At 41.4% G+C, this 19,149-nt stretch overlaps 2 protein-coding genes across 5 annotated transcripts; one reads left to right on the top strand and one right to left on the bottom strand.

Moving 5' to 3' along the window:
* The first annotated feature begins 8,969 nt into the window (after positions 1 to 8,969).
* LOC140539507 (cation channel sperm-associated protein 4-like) lies at positions 8,970 to 16,633 on the top strand. 4 transcript variants are annotated; one of them, XM_072662231.1, is made up of 13 exons: positions 8,970 to 9,212; positions 9,363 to 9,440; positions 9,623 to 9,763; positions 10,034 to 10,135; positions 10,237 to 10,325; positions 10,502 to 10,631; positions 10,772 to 10,908; positions 11,115 to 11,253; positions 11,425 to 11,627; positions 11,753 to 11,915; positions 12,034 to 14,102; positions 14,276 to 14,384; positions 15,126 to 16,633. In XM_072662231.1, exons 1-11 carry the CDS (start codon positions 9,114 to 9,116, stop codon positions 12,178 to 12,180), a joined length of 1,428 nt encoding a protein of 475 aa, XP_072518332.1. In that variant the 5' UTR covers positions 8,970 to 9,113; the 3' UTR covers positions 12,181 to 14,102; positions 14,276 to 14,384; positions 15,126 to 16,633. The 4 variants fall into 4 exon arrangements, with proteins under 4 accessions (XP_072518332.1, XP_072518333.1, XP_072518331.1 ...); XM_072662232.1 differs by lacking the exon at positions 14,276 to 14,384; XM_072662230.1 differs by lacking the exon at positions 15,126 to 16,633 and having other exon boundaries at positions 14,281 to 14,489.
* On the bottom strand, positions 15,390 to 19,140 carry ackr3a (atypical chemokine receptor 3a). Its single transcript, XM_072662233.1, has 2 exons — positions 18,998 to 19,140; positions 15,390 to 18,545 (listed from the first exon to the last, which is right to left on the bottom strand). The coding sequence occupies exons 1-2, from the start codon at positions 19,058 to 19,060 to the stop codon at positions 17,418 to 17,420; spliced, it is 1,191 nt and encodes a 396-aa protein (XP_072518334.1). The 5' UTR covers positions 19,061 to 19,140; the 3' UTR covers positions 15,390 to 17,417.
* Between the last annotated feature and the right edge of the window lie 9 nt (positions 19,141 to 19,149).

Below are 19,149 nucleotides of genomic sequence, written 5' to 3'. Positions count from 1 at the left end.
CAATATAGAAAGACACTCATTAAAGCTCGCTCAGCTGTGGCCCAACAACTCTGCTTATACCCGAGTAAAAATGACATGTATGAGATATTCCAATCTGGATTCCCAATCACAGCACAGAGACAGCCCTAGTGAAGATTATAAATGATCTCCTTCTTGCCTCTGATCAAGGCTATGTATCTTTATTAGCCCTACTAGACCTCAGTGCAACCTTAGGTTAGGTTAGGTTACAATAGATCATACTGCATTACTAGAAAGATTAGAGAAAATGGTTGGAATTACAGTTACAGCCCTATCATGGTTCAAATCATATGTAACTGAACACTATCAGTTTGTAAAGATAAATGATTTATCTTCAAATTACACAAAAGTAAGATATGGAGTTCCGCAAGGCTCTATTCTAGGACCACTATTATTTACATACATGGACAAAATTGTTGGTACCCTTCGGTTATTGAAAGAAAAACCCACAATGGTCACAGAAATAACTTGAATCTGACAAGTAATAAATAAAAATGCCATAAAAATGAACCACTGAAAGTCAGACATTGCTTTTCAACCAAGCTTCAACAGAATTGTTTTAAAAATGAAACTCATGAAACAGGCCTGAACAGAAATGATGGTACCCATGACTTAATATTTTGTTGCACAACCTTTTGAGGCAATCACTGCAATCAAACGATTCCTGTAACTGTAAATGAGACTTCTGCACCTCTCAGCAGGTATTTTGGCCCACTCCTCATGAGCAAACTGCTCCAGTTGTCTCAGGTTTGAAGGGTGCCTTTTCCAGACGGCATGTTTCAGCTCCTTCCAAAGATGCTCATTAAGATTTAGGTCAGGGCTCATAGAAGGCCACTTCAGAATAGTCCAATGTTTTCCTCTTAGCCATTCTTGGGTGTTTTTAGCTGTGTGTTTTGAATCATTATCCTGTTGCAAGACCCATGACCTGCGACTGAGACCAAGCTTTCTGACACTGGGCAGCACATTTCTCTCTAGAATCCCTTGATAGATCCCTTGATCTTGAGATTTCATTGTACCCTGCAAAGATTCAAGACACCCTGTGCCAGATGCAGCAAAGCAGCATGGAGCCTCCTCCATGTTTCACAGTAGGGACAGTGTTCTTTTCTTGATATGCATTTTTCCCTCTGTGAACATAGAGATGATGTGCCTTGGCAAAAAGTTAGATTTTTGTGTCATCTGTCCATAGGACATTCTCCTGCAGCTTTGTCAACATGTAGTTTGGCAAATTTCAGTCTGGCTTTTTATGATTTGTTTACAACAGTGGTGTCCTCCTTGTTCGTCTCCCATGAAGTCCACTTTGGCGCAAACAACGACGGATGGTGTTATCTGACACTGATGTTCCTTCAGCTTGAAGTTCACCTTTAGTCTCTTTAGAAGTTTTTCTGGGCTTTTGTTACCAATCATGTTATGCGTCTCTTTGATTTGTCATCAATTTTCCTCCTGCAGCCACGTCCAGGGAGGTTGTCTACAGTCCCATGGATCTTAAAGTTCTGAATAATATGTACACCTGTAGTCACAAGAACATCAAGCTGTTTGGGGATGGTCTTATAACCTTTACCTTTAACATGCTTGTCTATAATTTTCTTTCTAATCTCGTGAGACAACTCTTTCCTTCGCTTCCTCTGGTCCATGTTGAGTGTAGTACACACCATGTCACCAAACAGCACAGTGACTACCTGTAGCCCTATATATAGGCCCACTGATTGATTACAAGATTGTAGACACCTGTGATGTTAATTAGTGGACACACCTTGATTTAACATGTTCCTTTGATCACATTATTTTCAGGGGTACAATCATTTTTGCCCAGGCCTGTTTCATGAGTTTATTAATAATTAATAATGAATAATTCTTTGAAGCATGGTTCAAAATCAATGTTGGATTTTCATTTATTAATTTTCATTGAATTTTTGTTTATTATTACTTTTGTCAGATTCAAGTTATTTCTGTGACCATTGTGGGTGTTTCTTTCATTGACCGACGGGTACCAACAATTTTGTCGACGTGTGTACATTATACATGTTCCACTGTTATGCAGATGATACACAGCTCTATATATCAGCCAAACCTTAGGAATAAATGTAGATTACAGAAAATGGAGGACTGTGTAAAGGATATAAAACTCTTTCTTCTTAACAAAAAATAAAACTCTTTCTTCTCCTTCTTCTTAACAGTGACAAAACCAAGATTCTCCTTTTAGTTCCAAAAGACACTAGAAATAAACTCTGACCTATTGTTAGACTTGGCTGATACTTCCATTATTCCTGGTCTAGCAGCTAAAAATCTTGGCGTCATATTCTATTCAGATTTATCATTTGAGCAACATATAGCTAATATTAGTAGGACAGCCTTTATCAGCTTAGGAGCATCACCAAACTAAGAAGCTGCTTATCTCTACAGGTTGCAGAAAAGCTAGTGCATGTTTTTATTAGCTCAAGGCTAGATTACTGTAATGCACTTTGTCAGGTTGTTCCAGCAGGAACCTCAATCTACTTCAACTAGTTCAAAATGCTGCAGCCAGGGTCCTTACTAAAACTAGAAGATTTGACCATATCAGTCCAGTTCTATCAGCACTTCATTGGCTCCCAGTTAAATTCCGTATTGAATACGAAATTCTTCTATTAACATACAAAGCCCTACATGGCCTCGCTCCTGAGTACCTGTGAGATCTTACGCGATCACTCAGGTTTGTGTACGGTGGAACAGATGGACGCTAGCGTTTCAGGGTGCTCCCATGTCTGTGTTACCTTCTGGCTCTCTCCTTTTAATTAGACTGTTATAGTCAGACCTGCCAAAGTCGTCAGACACACTCTGATACTGCTCACCATTCTCTGCTCTCCATAAAATCCTCTCAGACCTAACTCTCTTTTAAGTCTCTTTACCTTCTAAGAGTAAATGGTCACCCAGCCCGATGCCAGACCAGCGGCACACCCTCCTACCACTGCTACCTGTCTAATGTCCATGTTAAAACCTAAATAGACTCTTAACTATCTTCCACTATTAATATCACCACTATTAGCCATCATTACTCTCATTACTCTGACCATCACTGCCATGACTATATTAGGTGATACTACAGCATGATTAGTATATTATGATTATGATCAGAACAGTTCAACAGTATAGATGGTTTGGTAACGTTTATCAATAATTTATAAATAATTCTGACCAGAGGACGATGGGTCGGGTCCCCCTTGTGAGTCTTGGATCCTCCCAAGGTTTCTTCCTCCAGCTCTGAGGGAGTTTTTCCTTGCCAATGTCACTGTTGGCTGCTCACTGGGGGTCTTAGATATTTCATGTCTTCATATGTTATTTCTTTTTCTTTTCTGTCTTTTCTTAATTGCTAATTATGTAAAGCTGCTTTGTGACAACAACATTCATAAGCTATACAAATAAATCTGACTTGACTTAATTCACTTCAAACCTCCACTAGATGGCTGTAAATGTGCAGGTCATGGCAAGTGTGTAGGTCTCACACTCAGACCTTGTAGAAACTGAACTCACTGCATATGATCAAACACTGATTATTGATTTAGAGCAAAAAAAGTATCCCTGAATATCAGAAAAGTTCATACCTGCTTTACAGTCCTAAAAATAAAAACATTAATACTCTTCCACCAATCTGTACGACTAGTCCCATATTAACTCAGGATCACTGGACTAAATTTCCTGTTATACTCATTGATGACAAATTGTGCTGGAAAGAACAGATTTCACTCATTTCTAATAAAATAGTAAAATATTGGCGTCATCAGAAGAATAAAATGTTCACTGCTACAAGAAATTCTTCTGAACTTGTGTTACACTGATTTCTCCTTACCTCTCTTACTGTAACAGTAATTGGGCGAGTGCTTACAGAAGCAGCATCAGATGTTCACATACTCTTCAGAAGAGCTTTGTTAGAATGGTTAATTCAGCTAATTATCACACAACCTCCCGTCCATTTTTCCAAACCCATATTCAGTGAGTGTGAAATCGTCCACTTTTAAATGCAGGGCTAGGCCAGTCACACAGCCTGTCTCTATTGAGGGGGTCGATGTGGAGATGGTTAAGACCTACAGGTATCTCAGACAGCACCTGGATGATAGGTTGGACTGGTCAGCCAACACAGACAACCTGTACAGAAAGGGCCAGAGCCGGCTCTATTTTCTGAGGAGGCTGGGGTCCTTCAACATCTGTAGGAAGCTCCTGCAGATGTTCTATCAGACTGTGGCCTCCAGCCGTCTTTTCTATGCTGTGGTGTGTTGGGGAGGAAGCATGAAAAAGACATGCTGGGTCAGTGGTTGGTGTGGAACTGGACTCTGTGGTTAAGGTGGCAGAGAGGAGGACGCTGCACAAACAGCTCCCCATTATGACCGATGATGGACGGTCACCCACTGCAATCATCATTATGGACCAAAGGAGCAAGTTTAGCGGCAGGTTACTGTCACAGAGCTGCTCTACAGACAGACTCAGGAGATCCTTTGTTCTGAGAGCCATCAGGCTCTGCAGCTCTTCCCAGTACGGCTGGAAGAAGGAGGAGGACAGATGAGGACTGAGTCTCTTATGTTTAATCATAGGTTTATTTATCTGCACTATTAACACTTTACTGTACATCCTACACATCTGCACTCCTGGACACTTGACACTTTACTTCTATATCAATATATGCAGAAATGTAGTCAGTATTGTCATATCTGCTGATACACTCTCCTATTGCACATTATTATTCATTCATTCATTATTCTTCCATTATTAATTATTATTTATTTTATTTTATTTTATTTATCTGTATTTATTAAATGTATTTCTTATTATTGTACAAATTGGATTCCAAAAAAGTTGGGACACTAAACAAATTGTGAATAAAAACTGAATGCAATGATGTGGAGATGGCAAATGTCAATATTTTATTCGTAACAGAACATAGATGACAGATCAAAAGTTTAATCTGAGTAAATGTAACATTTTAAAGGAGAAATATGTTGATTCACAATGTCATGGCGTCAACAAATCTCAAAAAAGTTGGGACAAGTAGCAATAAGTGGCTGGAAAAAGGAAATTGAGCATATAACAAACAGCTGGAAGACCAATTAACACTAATTAGGTCAATTGACAACATGATTGGGTATAAAAAGAGCTTCTCAGAGTGTCAGTGTCTCTCTGAAGCCAAGATGGTAAGAGGATCACCAATTCCACCATTGTTGTGCAGAAAGATAGTGCAGCAATACCAGAATGGTGTTACCCACCATAGCAAAGACTTTTAAGTTATCATCATCAACCGTGCTTAACATCATCAAAAGATTCAGAGAATCTGTAACTCAACTCGCTCAAAACTCTACTGGATGCTTGTGATCTCCGGGCCCTTAAACGTCACTGCACCTCAAACAGGAATGCCACTGTCAAGGAAATCACAGAATGGGCTCAGGAATACTTCCAGAAATTATTGTCAGTGAACACAATCCACCGTGCCATCCGCCGTTGCCAGCTGAAACTCTACAGTGCAAAGAGGAAGCCATTTCTAAGCAAGCTCCACAAGCTCAGACGTTTGCACTGGGCCAGGGGTCTTTTAAAATGGAGTGTGGCAAAATGGAAGACTGTTCTGTGGTCAGATGAGTCACGATTTGAGGTTCTTTATGGAACACTGGGACGCCATGTCATCCGGACCAGAGAGGACAAGGATAACCCATAAGTTGTTATCAACGCTCCGTTCAGAAGCCTGTATCACTGATGGTATGGGGTTGCATGAGTGCTTGTGGCATGGGCAGCTTGCATGTCTGGAGAGGCCCCATTAATGCAGAGAACTATGTTCAGGTTCTAGAACAACATATGCTCCCATCTAGACGTCATCTCTTTCAGGGAAGACCCTGCATTTTTCAACAAGATAATGCCAGACCACATTCTGCAGCAATCACAACATCATGGCTATGTAGGAGAAGGATCCGGGTACTGAAATGGCCAGCCTGCAGTCCAGATCTTTACCTATAGAGAACATTTGGCGCATCATAAAGAGGAAGGTGCGACAAAGAAGGCCCAAGACGATTGAACAGTTAGAGGCCTGTATTAGACATGAATGGGAGAGCATTCCTATTTCTAAACTTGAGAAACTGGTCTCCTCTGTCCCCAGACATCTGTTGAGTGTTGTAAGAAGAAGGGGGGATGCCACACAGTGGTAAAAATGGCCTTGTCCCAACTTTTTTGGGATTTGTTGACGCTATGACATTGTGAATCAACATATTTCTCCTTTAAAATGTTACATTTACTCAGATTAAACTTTTGATCTGTCATCTATGTTCTATTCCGAATAAAATATTGACATTTGCCATCTCCACATCATTGCATTCAGTTTTTATTCACAATTTGTTTAGTGTCCCAACTTTTTTGGAATCTGGTTTGTATTTACTGTGCTGTTATTGTGTAACTGCTACTGGCTGCTAAATTTCTTTCTGAATCAATAAAGTATCTGTCTGTCTGTCTGTCTGTCTGTCCATCTGTCTGTCTGTCCACACAGAAACATTTAATGACATTACAAAACAAAAAACACACAAAACCAGATGACCCTGAAAGACCACTTAGTTGTATAGTTGTAATGTCTCCATCTGCTGGCCTCAGTGGTGAACTCATGCACAGGTCATGTGCTCCAAAGTGTGAAGGCTCCACCCTTTACCTAAGGCTCATCTCCAGCACACAGGTGCAGTTCATGATTGGACTGATTAGGACTCCTCTTTAGCACCTCGGTTTGGAGGGTTCTTCATGAAGTATGTTTCAATACCTGTCTTTGATGTGGTCAGGTTACTTTGTTGTTTATTCTGGTTTTGACCCTCTGCTTAGTTCTTTTACCTGGATTATGGATTTGTACCTGCCTGTCCTGACAACAAGTATTGCTGTAGCCCTAATAAAGTCCCTCTGCACATGCAGACTGCCTCAACCCATATTTATTGGTACATTGCTTTTTACAACTGCCATCGTCACAAAACTGCTTTACAGGAATCAGTAAGAGGACAAGAGATCAACCAAACAAAAGCTGATAGTGACGAGGAAAAGCTCCCTCAGCACTGGTGGAAAAGAGCTTGGGAGGAACCAAGACTCACAGAGGGACCCATAATATAGTCTAATATAATCATAATAGAGATGGTCAGAATAATGAGAGTAATGAGGGTTAATGGTGGTAATAAGAATAACAGTGGCAGATAGTTTGAGCCCATTCAAACTTAACATAGTCTTTAGGCAGATAGCAGTAGTGGGGGAGTCCAGCAGTCAGTCCTCCATCAGGTCAGGGTGGATTTGAGAATTGTTGCTGACCATATACATCTTCTAACGGCTGCTTCCAGCATGATCTCACCAAGCAAAAGTCATCTCCGATGGCGTTTCCAGTCACTAGATCCAGTAGATCCACCTTTAGGATGTTGCAGAAACGAGATCTGCAGCATAAAACTGCTGGAATTGAGTGACGCAACCATGTCAACGTGGACCAGAATCTCCAAAGTTTCCAAACATCTTGTGATGGATGCAGAACAAAATCTGTAATAGAAAATCATTTGGAGTTATTTTCCTAAACAGTCAATGATTCACACGAGAGTCAAGCTTTTAAATAGAATTTTATCACTAAATTTTAAACATTTTCACTGTAGAAATCACAGATTCCTCCTTTTTATGAGTCCAAAAGATTTTTATTGTATAATTATTTGTAATGGTATCAGGATACTAGTGTTGTTATTACTTAGTATCAGAAGAAGAAAACTAGTGGTTTCTCCCATTTCTACTGGAAATATCATGTGTACTCCTGAAGAGTGTTCTGTGTTCTGATTGGAGGAATCAGGAGAGTAATGTACTGGAATGCCACATAACATGCCCACATAGTTAGGACTTTAAAAGTGTTTATTGAGCTTTTAATGAGTTTAATGAGTGTTTTGTACATGATTTAAATGTGACAAGTGATCACCTTTATGATTTTACACTAAGATGCTCCAAATGTTGTGTGTAAAAGACTAAATTAGGTTAAAAATGGAGTGGAAATCATTTTAAAATGTGGCTCTGAATGCTGCTCTGCTTCTCCACTCATTTACCTTTTTGGTAAATTCTATCAGTGTTACAAAGGATACATCTATTTTCTCCCTCATTTTTAAATGAAGAATATCAGTGTGTCAGGGTTGTGTGTAGGGGTCTGGGTGGGGTTTTTCTACATGTTGGGTCTGAGGGGGAACAGGTGGGTGGGCTAGGATTGTGGAATGGGGGGAATATAATTATAAAAATGTAAAATCTAAATGGAAATGCCACATTGGGATTATATATTGAAACTTGTTTAGTTGTAAATTTCCAAATGAAAAATGATGACTTCAAAAGAATATCAGTGTGTTTGATGTGGAACAGACTGTAAGGCTTTACAACATATTTTATAATTACAAAACAATGAAATCTTTAGTTGATCAATTCTCCTCTTTTTCATTTTTGAACACATGGTTGATAAAAGCTTTCCTTCCACATTTTTCATATTGTAAAGTTTTTTACAGAAGCTGCAGAAAAGCTTATTTACCTGCCTTGCAAGCTCTGTATTTCCTTCAGGTAATGCTAATCTGAAATATCACAATACTGATAGTCTTGTCTATCGAACACAACCTAAACCTTTATTATTCATCAATAGTCATTATTTGTTCTTTAAAGTTGAGCTAAATTGTCTGTTAATACAAATTCAGAATGACTTCAGTTACGAGTGAAACACTTCCAGAAATAAGGGGGTTGCTTTTATCAACCGGAAGTTGCTCCTCCATGCCAGTGAACTGCCTAGAAATATAAGTATATTTATGAAAATATTCAGTTCTAATAATTCTAATATTTTCATCTCCATTTTTATTGATCAGTGACCACTAGATAATATCAAATATCAATATTCTGTCCATTTACAATCACTTAGTATTAAGATCAACGACATGTGATCAGTCCTCGTGACCTGACTAGACTAGCATACGTCGCTAACTAGCGGATGCGCTCGTCGGCTGGGTGACGTTTGATGGTGGAACGTTTATGACGTCATAGAGAGAGAGGTTCGATTCCATGGTAACGAACAGAGCGGCGGAACGTTTAAGGAGCAGACAGCAGCTGATCGAGTCTCAGAAGAGATGAGCGATCAGCAGAAGAAGAAGGAGGAAGAACAACGAGAGGAGAAAGCCCTTCTGTCTCCAAGCAGACAGAATCAGGACCACCTCGCCATGCTCAAGGTAGACCAGGGTCTTTTTTACCTGTTCTCTTCAACTTCTCCATTTACCTGTTCTTTCAGGTTCTTTCCAGAGCTTTTGGTGAATAGATTCTATGTAATATGTGTGTATGGATATAAAGTCTAAATGAATGTGTGTCATTTGTGGATGCAGAAAACATCCTCTTTGCAGTGCGTGATGGAGGAAGTGGAGGAAGCAGAAGAGGGCCTCATGGAGGTGCTCCACGAAAATGTAAGTTACCCTTCAGTAATGAACTATAAGGCGTCACTGGATTCAATTTATTATGTCCTGAAATGTGGAATTTTTCTACTATAAATCCTGAGATTTTTAAAAGGCCAGCTTTGGCTCTTCACCAGGCCTTTGAGTCCTAACCAAAAGTTATTAATGCTCTAATCTTCTCTTCTCACATGTAGACTGATTACAACATTGGAAATTACATCACTGCAATGTTCCAGTACATTGTGGAGTTTCCCATTCTCCAGTTCCTCATCATGTTTATTGCACTGATCAACTGTATCGTCATCAGCGTCCAGACCAACTCAAGGATTGCCAAGGTGAGAACCATAAATCTTAAAGCCACCAGATATTTTCAGAAGGTCTACCTTCATTTGATCATTAAAATAATCCTCTTTGTGTATTTATTAAATATTCTATCATCTTCAGATCATGTTCACTCTCCCACTGACTGACTAACTCTACAGCACAGCTCTGTGCTTCTGTCAGTGTGTTTTGTAGGACAGGTGATGTTTCTGGGACTTGTGTGTGAGTGTACTTTCAGAAACACTGTATATTAACCTCCGCTCTCTTTCTGACTGTAATTTCAGGACCATGAGACTGCATTCCTGATCTGGGAGCGGATCATTTTCACCGTCTTCATTTCAGAGATTGTTCTGAAGTTCACCTATGGTTTCAGGATTTTCTGGATGGTACTGTTTTTTCCTGTTTTCTATTAATCCATATAGACCTTGTAGAAGGTTGCTGTGTCTCATCAAGTCTTATTTGATTATTCCTTCTTCTGTATCTGCAGAGTGGGTGGAATGTCCTGGATTTCCTGGTTAATCTGGTGCTGATGGCAGGGTACACATTCTTGCCCCCGAGCCAAAATCGGCTCATCAGGTGAGGAAAATTACAGTGACGTGTTCCCACATTTTAAAAACTCATCAGGTTTTCCATCTAGATCAGTGTTCCTCTTAAAAGGATGGAAATTAGAAGAGTGATGGTCTGTCTGTTCAGACCGAGCTCACAGTTTTAACTGTTCAATATTTGTGCTTCTTTCTTTCCTCGTTTTCCAGAATGCTGCGACTCTTTCGGAGTGTCAGGCTGTTTGCTTCCTTCGAGGGATTTTCCAAAGCCCTCAACAGCATCACCCGTTCCATGTCTGCACTGCTGAACATCTTCGTTCTCATCATGTGCTTCATGGTGGTAAGTGCTCTCCCACGATTCATATTTAAATGTTAAAATCTCAAAACGATCAAAATGATGAGGTCTCTGTACTTGTGTCTTGTTCATGGTGTAATGCTGTACGCTATGTGTGAACGACTCTGTCTTTGATTGTGCTCTAGATGTTTGGCCTGTGTGGAGTGATGCTGTTTGGAGATGAAGTCCCATCTGCTTTTGGAGACTTCCCTACAGCCCTGTACACTCTTTTCATCTGCATCACCCAGAATGGCTGGTTTAAGATCTACTATGGTTTTAAGGGGTAAGCAGCTCTTGTCTGGATCTCTGACTGTAACTAAATGAGCAAAGTGTCAGTTCTGAAACACAACACTAGGTGAACATATGTGAGCGCAGTAAACCTCAGTGTACGTCCATCTGTTTTGGCACGTTTGTATTTGGTGCAAAGATTCATATTTTATAGCCGCTCTACAGACAGTTTTGTCTAATTTAATATTCTGTACATTTCAGTGTGGATGAAGCACTTCGCTATGCTGCGTTGGTGTACTTCTTCGTCTTCATCTTCAGCTGTGGGTTCATCTTCCTGAACTTCTTTAGTTCTGTCATCATCACCAATCAGGAACTAGCTGTGGAATCAGATTCCACTAAGGTAAGCCTGCTTTACATTCTACCTTCCGCTCATGATAACAACAGTGTGTAAATACCCAGTTTAACCCCCTACTTAAAGATCCCCTAGCTGAACATATATATATATTGTCTGCATGTAAGTCATTATTGTCCTCTTATTTTATTCCAACTGAAACTTTTGTCTCAATTACAGTCAGAAGAAGATGAATCTCAGAAAGATCTGGTACATGTGGAGGAAGTGGTCACCAAAACCAGCATGACCCATCGCCAGACACCATTGCATGACAGCTGCCTGACCAACCTGACTCTCGACAACTTTGAGAATCTGGTCCTGCTACGGGAAGCCATAGACAGGAATGAGAGAGAGTTTCAGGAGATTCGCCAGAAGCTGATGAAGTAAGGTTCAACAGCATAGCTGATAAACTCCTTATTTTACTTTCAGTCTGTCAACAGCTGTTATGAAAAGGTCCACCTGGACTGTAGAATGATGCACTGCTCTGACTGTAAATGTGTTCATCCAGGATTGTGGACGAGGTCCGAAACCTGCCCATCAATAAAGAGCGGGAGCTTCAGGCCGAGAGGGAGAAAGAGATGGCCGCAACCTTGACGGACAACTTGTTGGGCGACGACATCGCCTCTGGCCAGGCTGGAGATATTCTGTCCACTTTCATCGCTCTGGAAGAGGTGAAGAAATACTGTTACTGAGCACAAACACTTGAAGCACTGTAATCAGATTAGAAGAGTGTTTTGTTCCTCTAGAAATAAGACTTCTATTTACTCTGAGCTTTCTTCTCCGTTTCAGGCCAACCTTCTTGACTCAAGGACAACAACAGACGTGTTTGGTGAAGGTTTGGTGCAGGAAGGCATCCGCAGACTGGCCAGAGAAGCTGTGTCGGATTCCCCTTCACGCAGCCAGTCTTCAGCAATGTCCGTGACCAACAGAAATTAAGTCAAGCTCCAGCTTTGACCATTGATCATGGGTGGGATGTGATGGGACTTCTGTGCTAGTCATGGTTTGTCCATCACAAACTGCATGTTCCAACACAAGGTTGCTGATAAGTGTACTTAGTACAAGAGCACCTTGGGCCAGAGGTAAGTTATGGACATTGAGGTCTTGTCGTCTGACCTGTGGTCGTGTGTTTGGGAACGCTTGGGTAAAGAGAGGTGCTGAGCTTTCAGCTGATCACCATCTGGTGGTGAGATGGATCAGCCAGCCCTGGCGGGTCCAAAGAAGTAGTAAAGGCCTGTTGGGGAAAATTGGCTGAGGACTCGTCCGAAAAGATCATCTCCGAACTCTCATCTTCAAAGGAGCTTTTCACATGTCCCGGAGGAGGTTGGGGACATGGATTCGTAATGGACCATGTTGAAGACCTCCGTTGTGGAAGCAACTGTTCATAGCTGTTACCAAAACCTTGTTTGTGCTTGTTATGACTGCATCCAAATAACCTGTTGGTGGACACCAGCGGTGAGGGAGGCTGTCAAGAGGATGAAGGAGGATCGGGGCCCTCCTGATTCCGCTAATGGGTACAGACACACATAAAGGTAGCAGCTTTGTCAGTGGCGGAAGCAAAATCCAGGGCATGGGAAGAGTCCGTAGAGTTTATGGGGACTGATTTTCGGGCGGCCTCAAAGAGGTTCTGGAAAACGCTCCAAGAACTCAGAAAGGGAAGGAGGGACATTGCCCAAATTGTGCTCTGTAAGGGTGATGAAGCTCTGAACTCTGAGGATCTTGTTGAGCATTGGAAGGAACACTTTGAGGAGCTCCTAATCCTGAGGCACATGCCTTCTATCCAGAAGGTAGGGCTGGAGATTTCCGGGCATCCGTCTCTCTGGCCGAAGTCACTGATGTGGTTGAAAAGCTACACAGTGGCAAGACACCCAGAGTGGATGAGGTTCCCTAGAAGTTTGTGAAAGCTCTTGCATGAACCTCAGAAAGCTCTCAGTTTACCAATTTACCAATTCCCCACCCTGGTCACGGATACAAGCGGCTGAAATGAGCTTTCTTTGTTAGGTTAGCTGAGCTCGTTCTTTAAGATAGAATGATGTGCTCTGTTATCCTGGAGAGGCTCAGAGTAGAGCCGCTGCTCCTTCTCATTTAGTTGAGCCAGCTGACGTCGTTTGGGGTGTCTGATAAGGATGCCCCCCAGTCGCCTCCTTTTGGAGATGTACCGGGCACAACCAGCTGGGAGGAGACCCCGAGGTAAACCCTGGACCAGAGCTTGCTGGAAGAATTACTCTTCCCGGCTGGCCTGGGAGCGCCTCGGGGTGCTGGAGACAGGGATGACTGGCGTTCTGTGCTTGTCCTATTGCCACTGCGTCTCTGAGCTGCAGTAAGTGGATCAGAATATGAGAAGATGATGATGAGGCATTCCACAACAGTCTAACACCTCTTCAGGGTACAAGTCAGTTTAAGGTAAAATCAGGAAAAGTCCAGCAGTAAGATGAGGTAAGTTTATGTGTTTGTTTATTTCTCTAGGCTCTGGTTTAAACTCTGCAGCAGAGTTTGAATCAGATGGAGATGTTTAATGATCTTTTTGGAGTCAGTTTGATTTTATATTGTTGAGATTTTAATACAAAGCTGTTCTGGTGATTTCTTTCAGGGTGAAGATCTGAAGACCACTAGTGCCAGGGAGATAACAGCTGCTTGTGACCTGGTTTCTTCATTTCTAACTGCTTTTGACCAGAGAAGGATGGGTCCCCCCTTGTGAGTCTTGGTTCCTCCCAAGGTTTCTTCCTCCAGCTTTGAGGGAGTTTTTCCTTGCCACTGTCGCCCTTGGCTTGCTCACTGGGGGGTTTATCTTCTCTGTTTTTTTATTTGTACTTTTTTTAAAAACTGGTGGCTTTGGAAAACGACCTTCAATGAAAGAACTGGTAAGTAATACTTTACTATACGTGAAAAAATCTATTATTATGAAATACTAAGAAAAGAGCATGGTAAACTAATAACAGATGAAGAGATATATAAGTGATCACTGATAACAGCAGTATGGAGCTAAAGATGTGTTAACTGATATTATGTACCTTTATTTTATGACTCTGTTAAGAACAGACGAACAGAGGTGGACATCTGGCAGCTGGTGTGAAAACGCAGTATAGCGAGAGAGAGAGAGACGCAGCAGAAAGATCATGGTGCTGAGATGATGGAGAGTTGAAGTTGAGCAGGCGAGGATGGAATAAGAACGGCGAGAAAGTAGAAGTTAGAGGAATTTGGTGGAAAGAACAGAGTTGTTAAAATAAACAGTAAACAGAAATCACAAAGCCTCGTCATTACTGCACTTTGTGAGGAAGCTGGAAAGTGTATGTGTGTGTAACTGTGTGTAAATATGACAGTTAGGTTGTGTTTTTATTAAAATAAGCTGGAGAAAAGAATAATACGTTATACTATATGTACAGCATGCAGCTAACAACCTGGGTTAATATACGGACACTATGACGTCCTACATCAGTTTCTGTAGGATATGACGCGTCCCTCAGGGAAAGGAAAGAGGCCACAGTGATCTGGCACTCGGCTCAACACAGAGATAACATGGATGGGCTTTTCTGCGCATCGTGTTTAATCTAGTTTGTAGCAAATATTAACTTTATCAACTCACGTGGCCCTCCCGAGATGCTTGTTCTCATGTCAACAAACAGTAAATGATTGTAAGAAGAACAAATTGAAAATAATTGCCTAATGATAATAATTGCCTTTTGTGTATTTTCAGTACCTTTCTTTTCCAGTGCAAGTTTTATTACCTAATGTTTATAAACTGAAAATAATGTCATAAAAAACATGGATTATCCACCCAGAATGATCTCATGTAAAATCAAAACGTCAGAGGGACACTACAATGTTTGTCTGACATTTGTATTCAGCGTAACTGCTCAGCTTCTTATCCGCTCCTTCCTTGTCAGGGTCACAGTTGGTCCAGGGCCTACCCAGAATCGCTGGGAGGAAAGAAGGATTACCCCCTGGTCAGGACACCCGTGCATCACAGCGTACCACACACTCCCAGTGTGGGGGTTTTTTGGGGGAGAAAACTTGGAATACCCAAAGGAAACTCACAAGGACGTGGGAAGACCACACCAAATTCCTCCTAGGCTGCGTCTGGAGCAAAGATCAAACCCACAACCTGTGCAGCGCACACATGCATACACACACACACACACACACACCAGTATTATCTATATATTTATTAATTGTAACTATGTTTCCTGTACAAATATTTTCCTTTAAGAGAGTCTTAAATGAGAGCATCATGAGGTCAGTTCAGCAAATGTATTGAGGTACTTAGTGGAAAACATCAGAACCAAACACATTCATTGTTCTTATCATTTCAATCTTTTCATTGTTCTTTTTTTTTTGATGTTTGTTGTTTCATCTTTTTGCTTTTACCAATTTCCCTTTAAAATTTGATTAAACATGAAACACAGTGGGGCTTCTATTATGTAGGCCTCTGAAAATAAACAGTTCACAGCATGCTTTTGATATGAATATTGAACACAAATCTCCTTAGAGGATTTTTTAAATAAGACTAGGACACATGCAAACTGAAATAACTGAACATGGCTTTTATAGTCTTTCTAACTGTAACACGTTGGGGCAGTGGTGGCTCAGCGGTTAGAGCGCCGGGATATCGATAACAGGGTTGTTGGTTCAATTCCCGGGCTCGGCAAGCTGCCACTGTTGGGCCCTTGAGCAAGGCCCTTTACCCTCTCTGCTCCCCGGACGCTGGAGTTGGCTGCCCACCGCTCTGGGTGTGTGTGTGTACTCACTGCCCCTAACACATGTGTGTGTGAGTGTGTGTTCACTACCAGATGGGTTAAATGCGGAGGACACATTTCGCTGTACGCTGTACAGTGACAAATACGTGCACCTTTTTTACTGACTTTTCTGTAGACATTATATAAATCATGAGAGTGAAGCCAGTCAAGATGCCCTTATCCTGTTCATGAAAGTGCTCAGAATGTCTCCAAGTTCAGACAACAAACACATTTGGAAAACACTTATGAATATATGGCCATATTAGGACACATTCATTCACAACAATGCTAATGATTTATTAATTTTACAGTATTCAAAATAAATGTACAATTTTGAAAGAGGTCTTCTGAGAGATGGCCAACTTTCAATCAAGTGGTTCTAACTTAGGGTAATGCTAGCACGTTCCACGGCCTTGAAGACTTTAACAGTTCGGAGCAACCTCTAGGTAGGTGTGTTAGGCTGAAGCCCCTCTAAAAGAGGTAAGTAAAAGTGAGAAAACAGGGCTTTTAGGACTTTTAGGACTTTTCAAAGAACATATCACTTATCATAATAATTACTACCCCCTGCTCAATCACATTACATTGCACTTTACACTTGACAACTCATCCCTGCATTTCTTTTGTATTTTGTGTAAATGTTGTGTATATATTGCAATAGTTATTCCTATATACTTGTTATTATTGCTTTATAAATGTTTACATTATTTAATGTTAGTTATTAAAGCATTTTACTGCTAGCTGTACTGTGAACAACTATCTATGTGACAAATACAACTTCGGGCGTTCGGGGCGTGGACCATCTCCAAAATTTAAAATTTAATATGAAATTTTATCTCATAACCTTTCTGGCACCTCTGTTTTTGAGGGAGTTACTGCTAAACTCAGTCTGGAATGGATGACCTGGAATATAAGTGCCATATAAGTTGCAGGTGAGAATGGGTGGTGCGCAATTGTTACAGGCCTAACCAGTGCTCTTCATGGTCTTTAGAGTTCCATTAATCCCTCTGCTCATGAAATCTTGCTTTGCGTTTATAAAGCTGCAATCCATTTTCTATTGAAAACTAAACTATATGCTGATTACACTGATTAAACTGATGTCATCTAAATAGTTATAGTCTTTATTCTTTAAATTTACATATATTATTGTCTATTATTGCCACTTAAATGTGTTGGGCATATCAGGACACATTTGCATTGCTATATTCCATCATTTTTTTGCCTTAGTTTTTACACATGGGTCATTGTTTATCAATTAATCATATTTGGTATGTTTTTATAATGAGTCTAACTGATTAGTTTCCCCACTGGTCACAATTATGTCCAAGAACAAACCTTACAGTAGCTGTAAATTAGGTTACTGTGGAACTTCCAACCTTAAAACAGCTGCAGAGCCTTGTTTTATAGCCAAACACTAGTCCAAACTGAAAGTCCAGAGGTCCTACATCACAGCTGCAACTGGTTTTCCAAAGCTGCGTATTCAATCTCAGTACCCTGAGAGCCTTCCATGAGCCGTGCCAGGCCTGTGCGGGTGGAGTATTTGAAGATGAAAGCTTTCATGAAGTCGTAGCGGTAGTGGCGCCGTGCGAAAGTGTACACCAGTGGGTTCAGACAGCAGTGAAGCATGGACAAGCACTGGGTGAGATTCAGCGCAATAAAGAGGCCATTCTCTTCCCTGCAGCTAAGTGACAGCACTCCAAGCAAGGCCAGGGCATCAGCAAGGAGGACTGCATGATAAGGCACCCAGCAGGCCAGGAAGACCACAATATAAGTAACGATGGTCTTCTTGCTGACACTGCGGCCTTGATTGCAATTTGAAGGGGCCGAGGCACTTACTAGCCGTGCATATGAGGTAGCGATGACAGGGAAGGGCACAGCAAAGCCCAACACTACAAAGCTTAATTCTGCTCCCACCATCCACTCCATGGGGTTGTTTTGTGGATACACAGGATGGCACAAGGTCACGTTGCCATGCAGAGATTTAACCGACTGGAGGAAGTAGGTGTCAGGCACTGAAGCAATCAGAGCAATCAGCCAAACTCCAGCACACACTATACGCCGTGATGGCCTTTCCCATTGCCTCGAGGTCTCGCCGGTCCGCACTGCAGTCAGGTAGCGATCCACACTCATGCAGGCCAAGAAGAAGATGCTAGCAAATAGACTGACACTGAAGGTCAGGTGAGTTAACTTGCAGGCAACTTGACCAAAGGGCCAATGACCATCTTGGGCAAGGGAGCTCGCCCATATAGGAAGCGTGGCCACCACACACAGATCAGCCATGGCAAGGTTGAGAATGTACACGTGCATCTCATGGCGCTCTCGTCGTCTCGAGCGTAGGTTGACCCAGAGCACCAGGGTGTTGGCAGCCACACCCACCACAAAGCAGAAGATGTAGATGGTGCACACAGTCTTCAGGAGGGCAGAACGACTGAAGGAGGTATGGCATATTTGGGTCTCTACTTGTGACATGTTGCTGTCATGGTGTGTCAGATTTAGTTTTTCCCACATGGTGAACAAGTCAGAGAGATCGCTGGCACTGAAGCTCATTTTTTCATTCAGAGGTGAAGATGACACCTGGAAATGGAGAAATCTGTTCAATAAAGCTCAGGAGAAATACAAATCAGTGAGATTCTACATTTGAGTTGGGAAGGAAACTTCCCAGGGAAAGAATCGGCTTGCCATTTATATACTTCATTAGACAAAAAATATATATATTTTTAAAATCTTGTGTTCAATAATTCACACATTTTGGCACATTTCTGGTTAAGTTCAGAAACAAGGCATGTGGATATTAATATTATCATACCATCATACGTACATTTTTTCTGCAGATTATCTGAAACCTGTGAAGAACGTTGTACCGTGACCTTTGCACGGTATAGTAACCCCCACCTCTTTCAAAAAGTTTCAATTAGAAATCTTAAAAAAAACATCTGCATTCACTGTAAAAACTATTTACATTTGTTTATAAAATGAGAGCTGAGGTACAAATACTTCTTCATAAGTGAGACTACACTCAGGCTTACCTGCTCAAACTCCAGCGTGCAGCTGAAACCCCCTGTGGTGGTGCTGATAGAGCTGGTTTGCATGCAAGAACAAAAAGATTATCGTTGGAGCAAGAAGCTCTGTAGACCTCGCTTTGCCCTTTCATTCAGGAGGTTTCCTCAAATAAGGCGCA

Source organism: Salminus brasiliensis, chromosome 18, assembly GCF_030463535.1.
Source record: "Salminus brasiliensis chromosome 18, fSalBra1.hap2, whole genome shotgun sequence".
In the NCBI taxonomy this organism is placed as follows: Eukaryota; Metazoa; Chordata; class Actinopteri; order Characiformes; family Bryconidae; genus Salminus; species Salminus brasiliensis.
The sequence above is the reverse complement of the archived record's forward strand: the minus strand, read 5'-3'. Positions and strand labels throughout refer to the sequence as shown.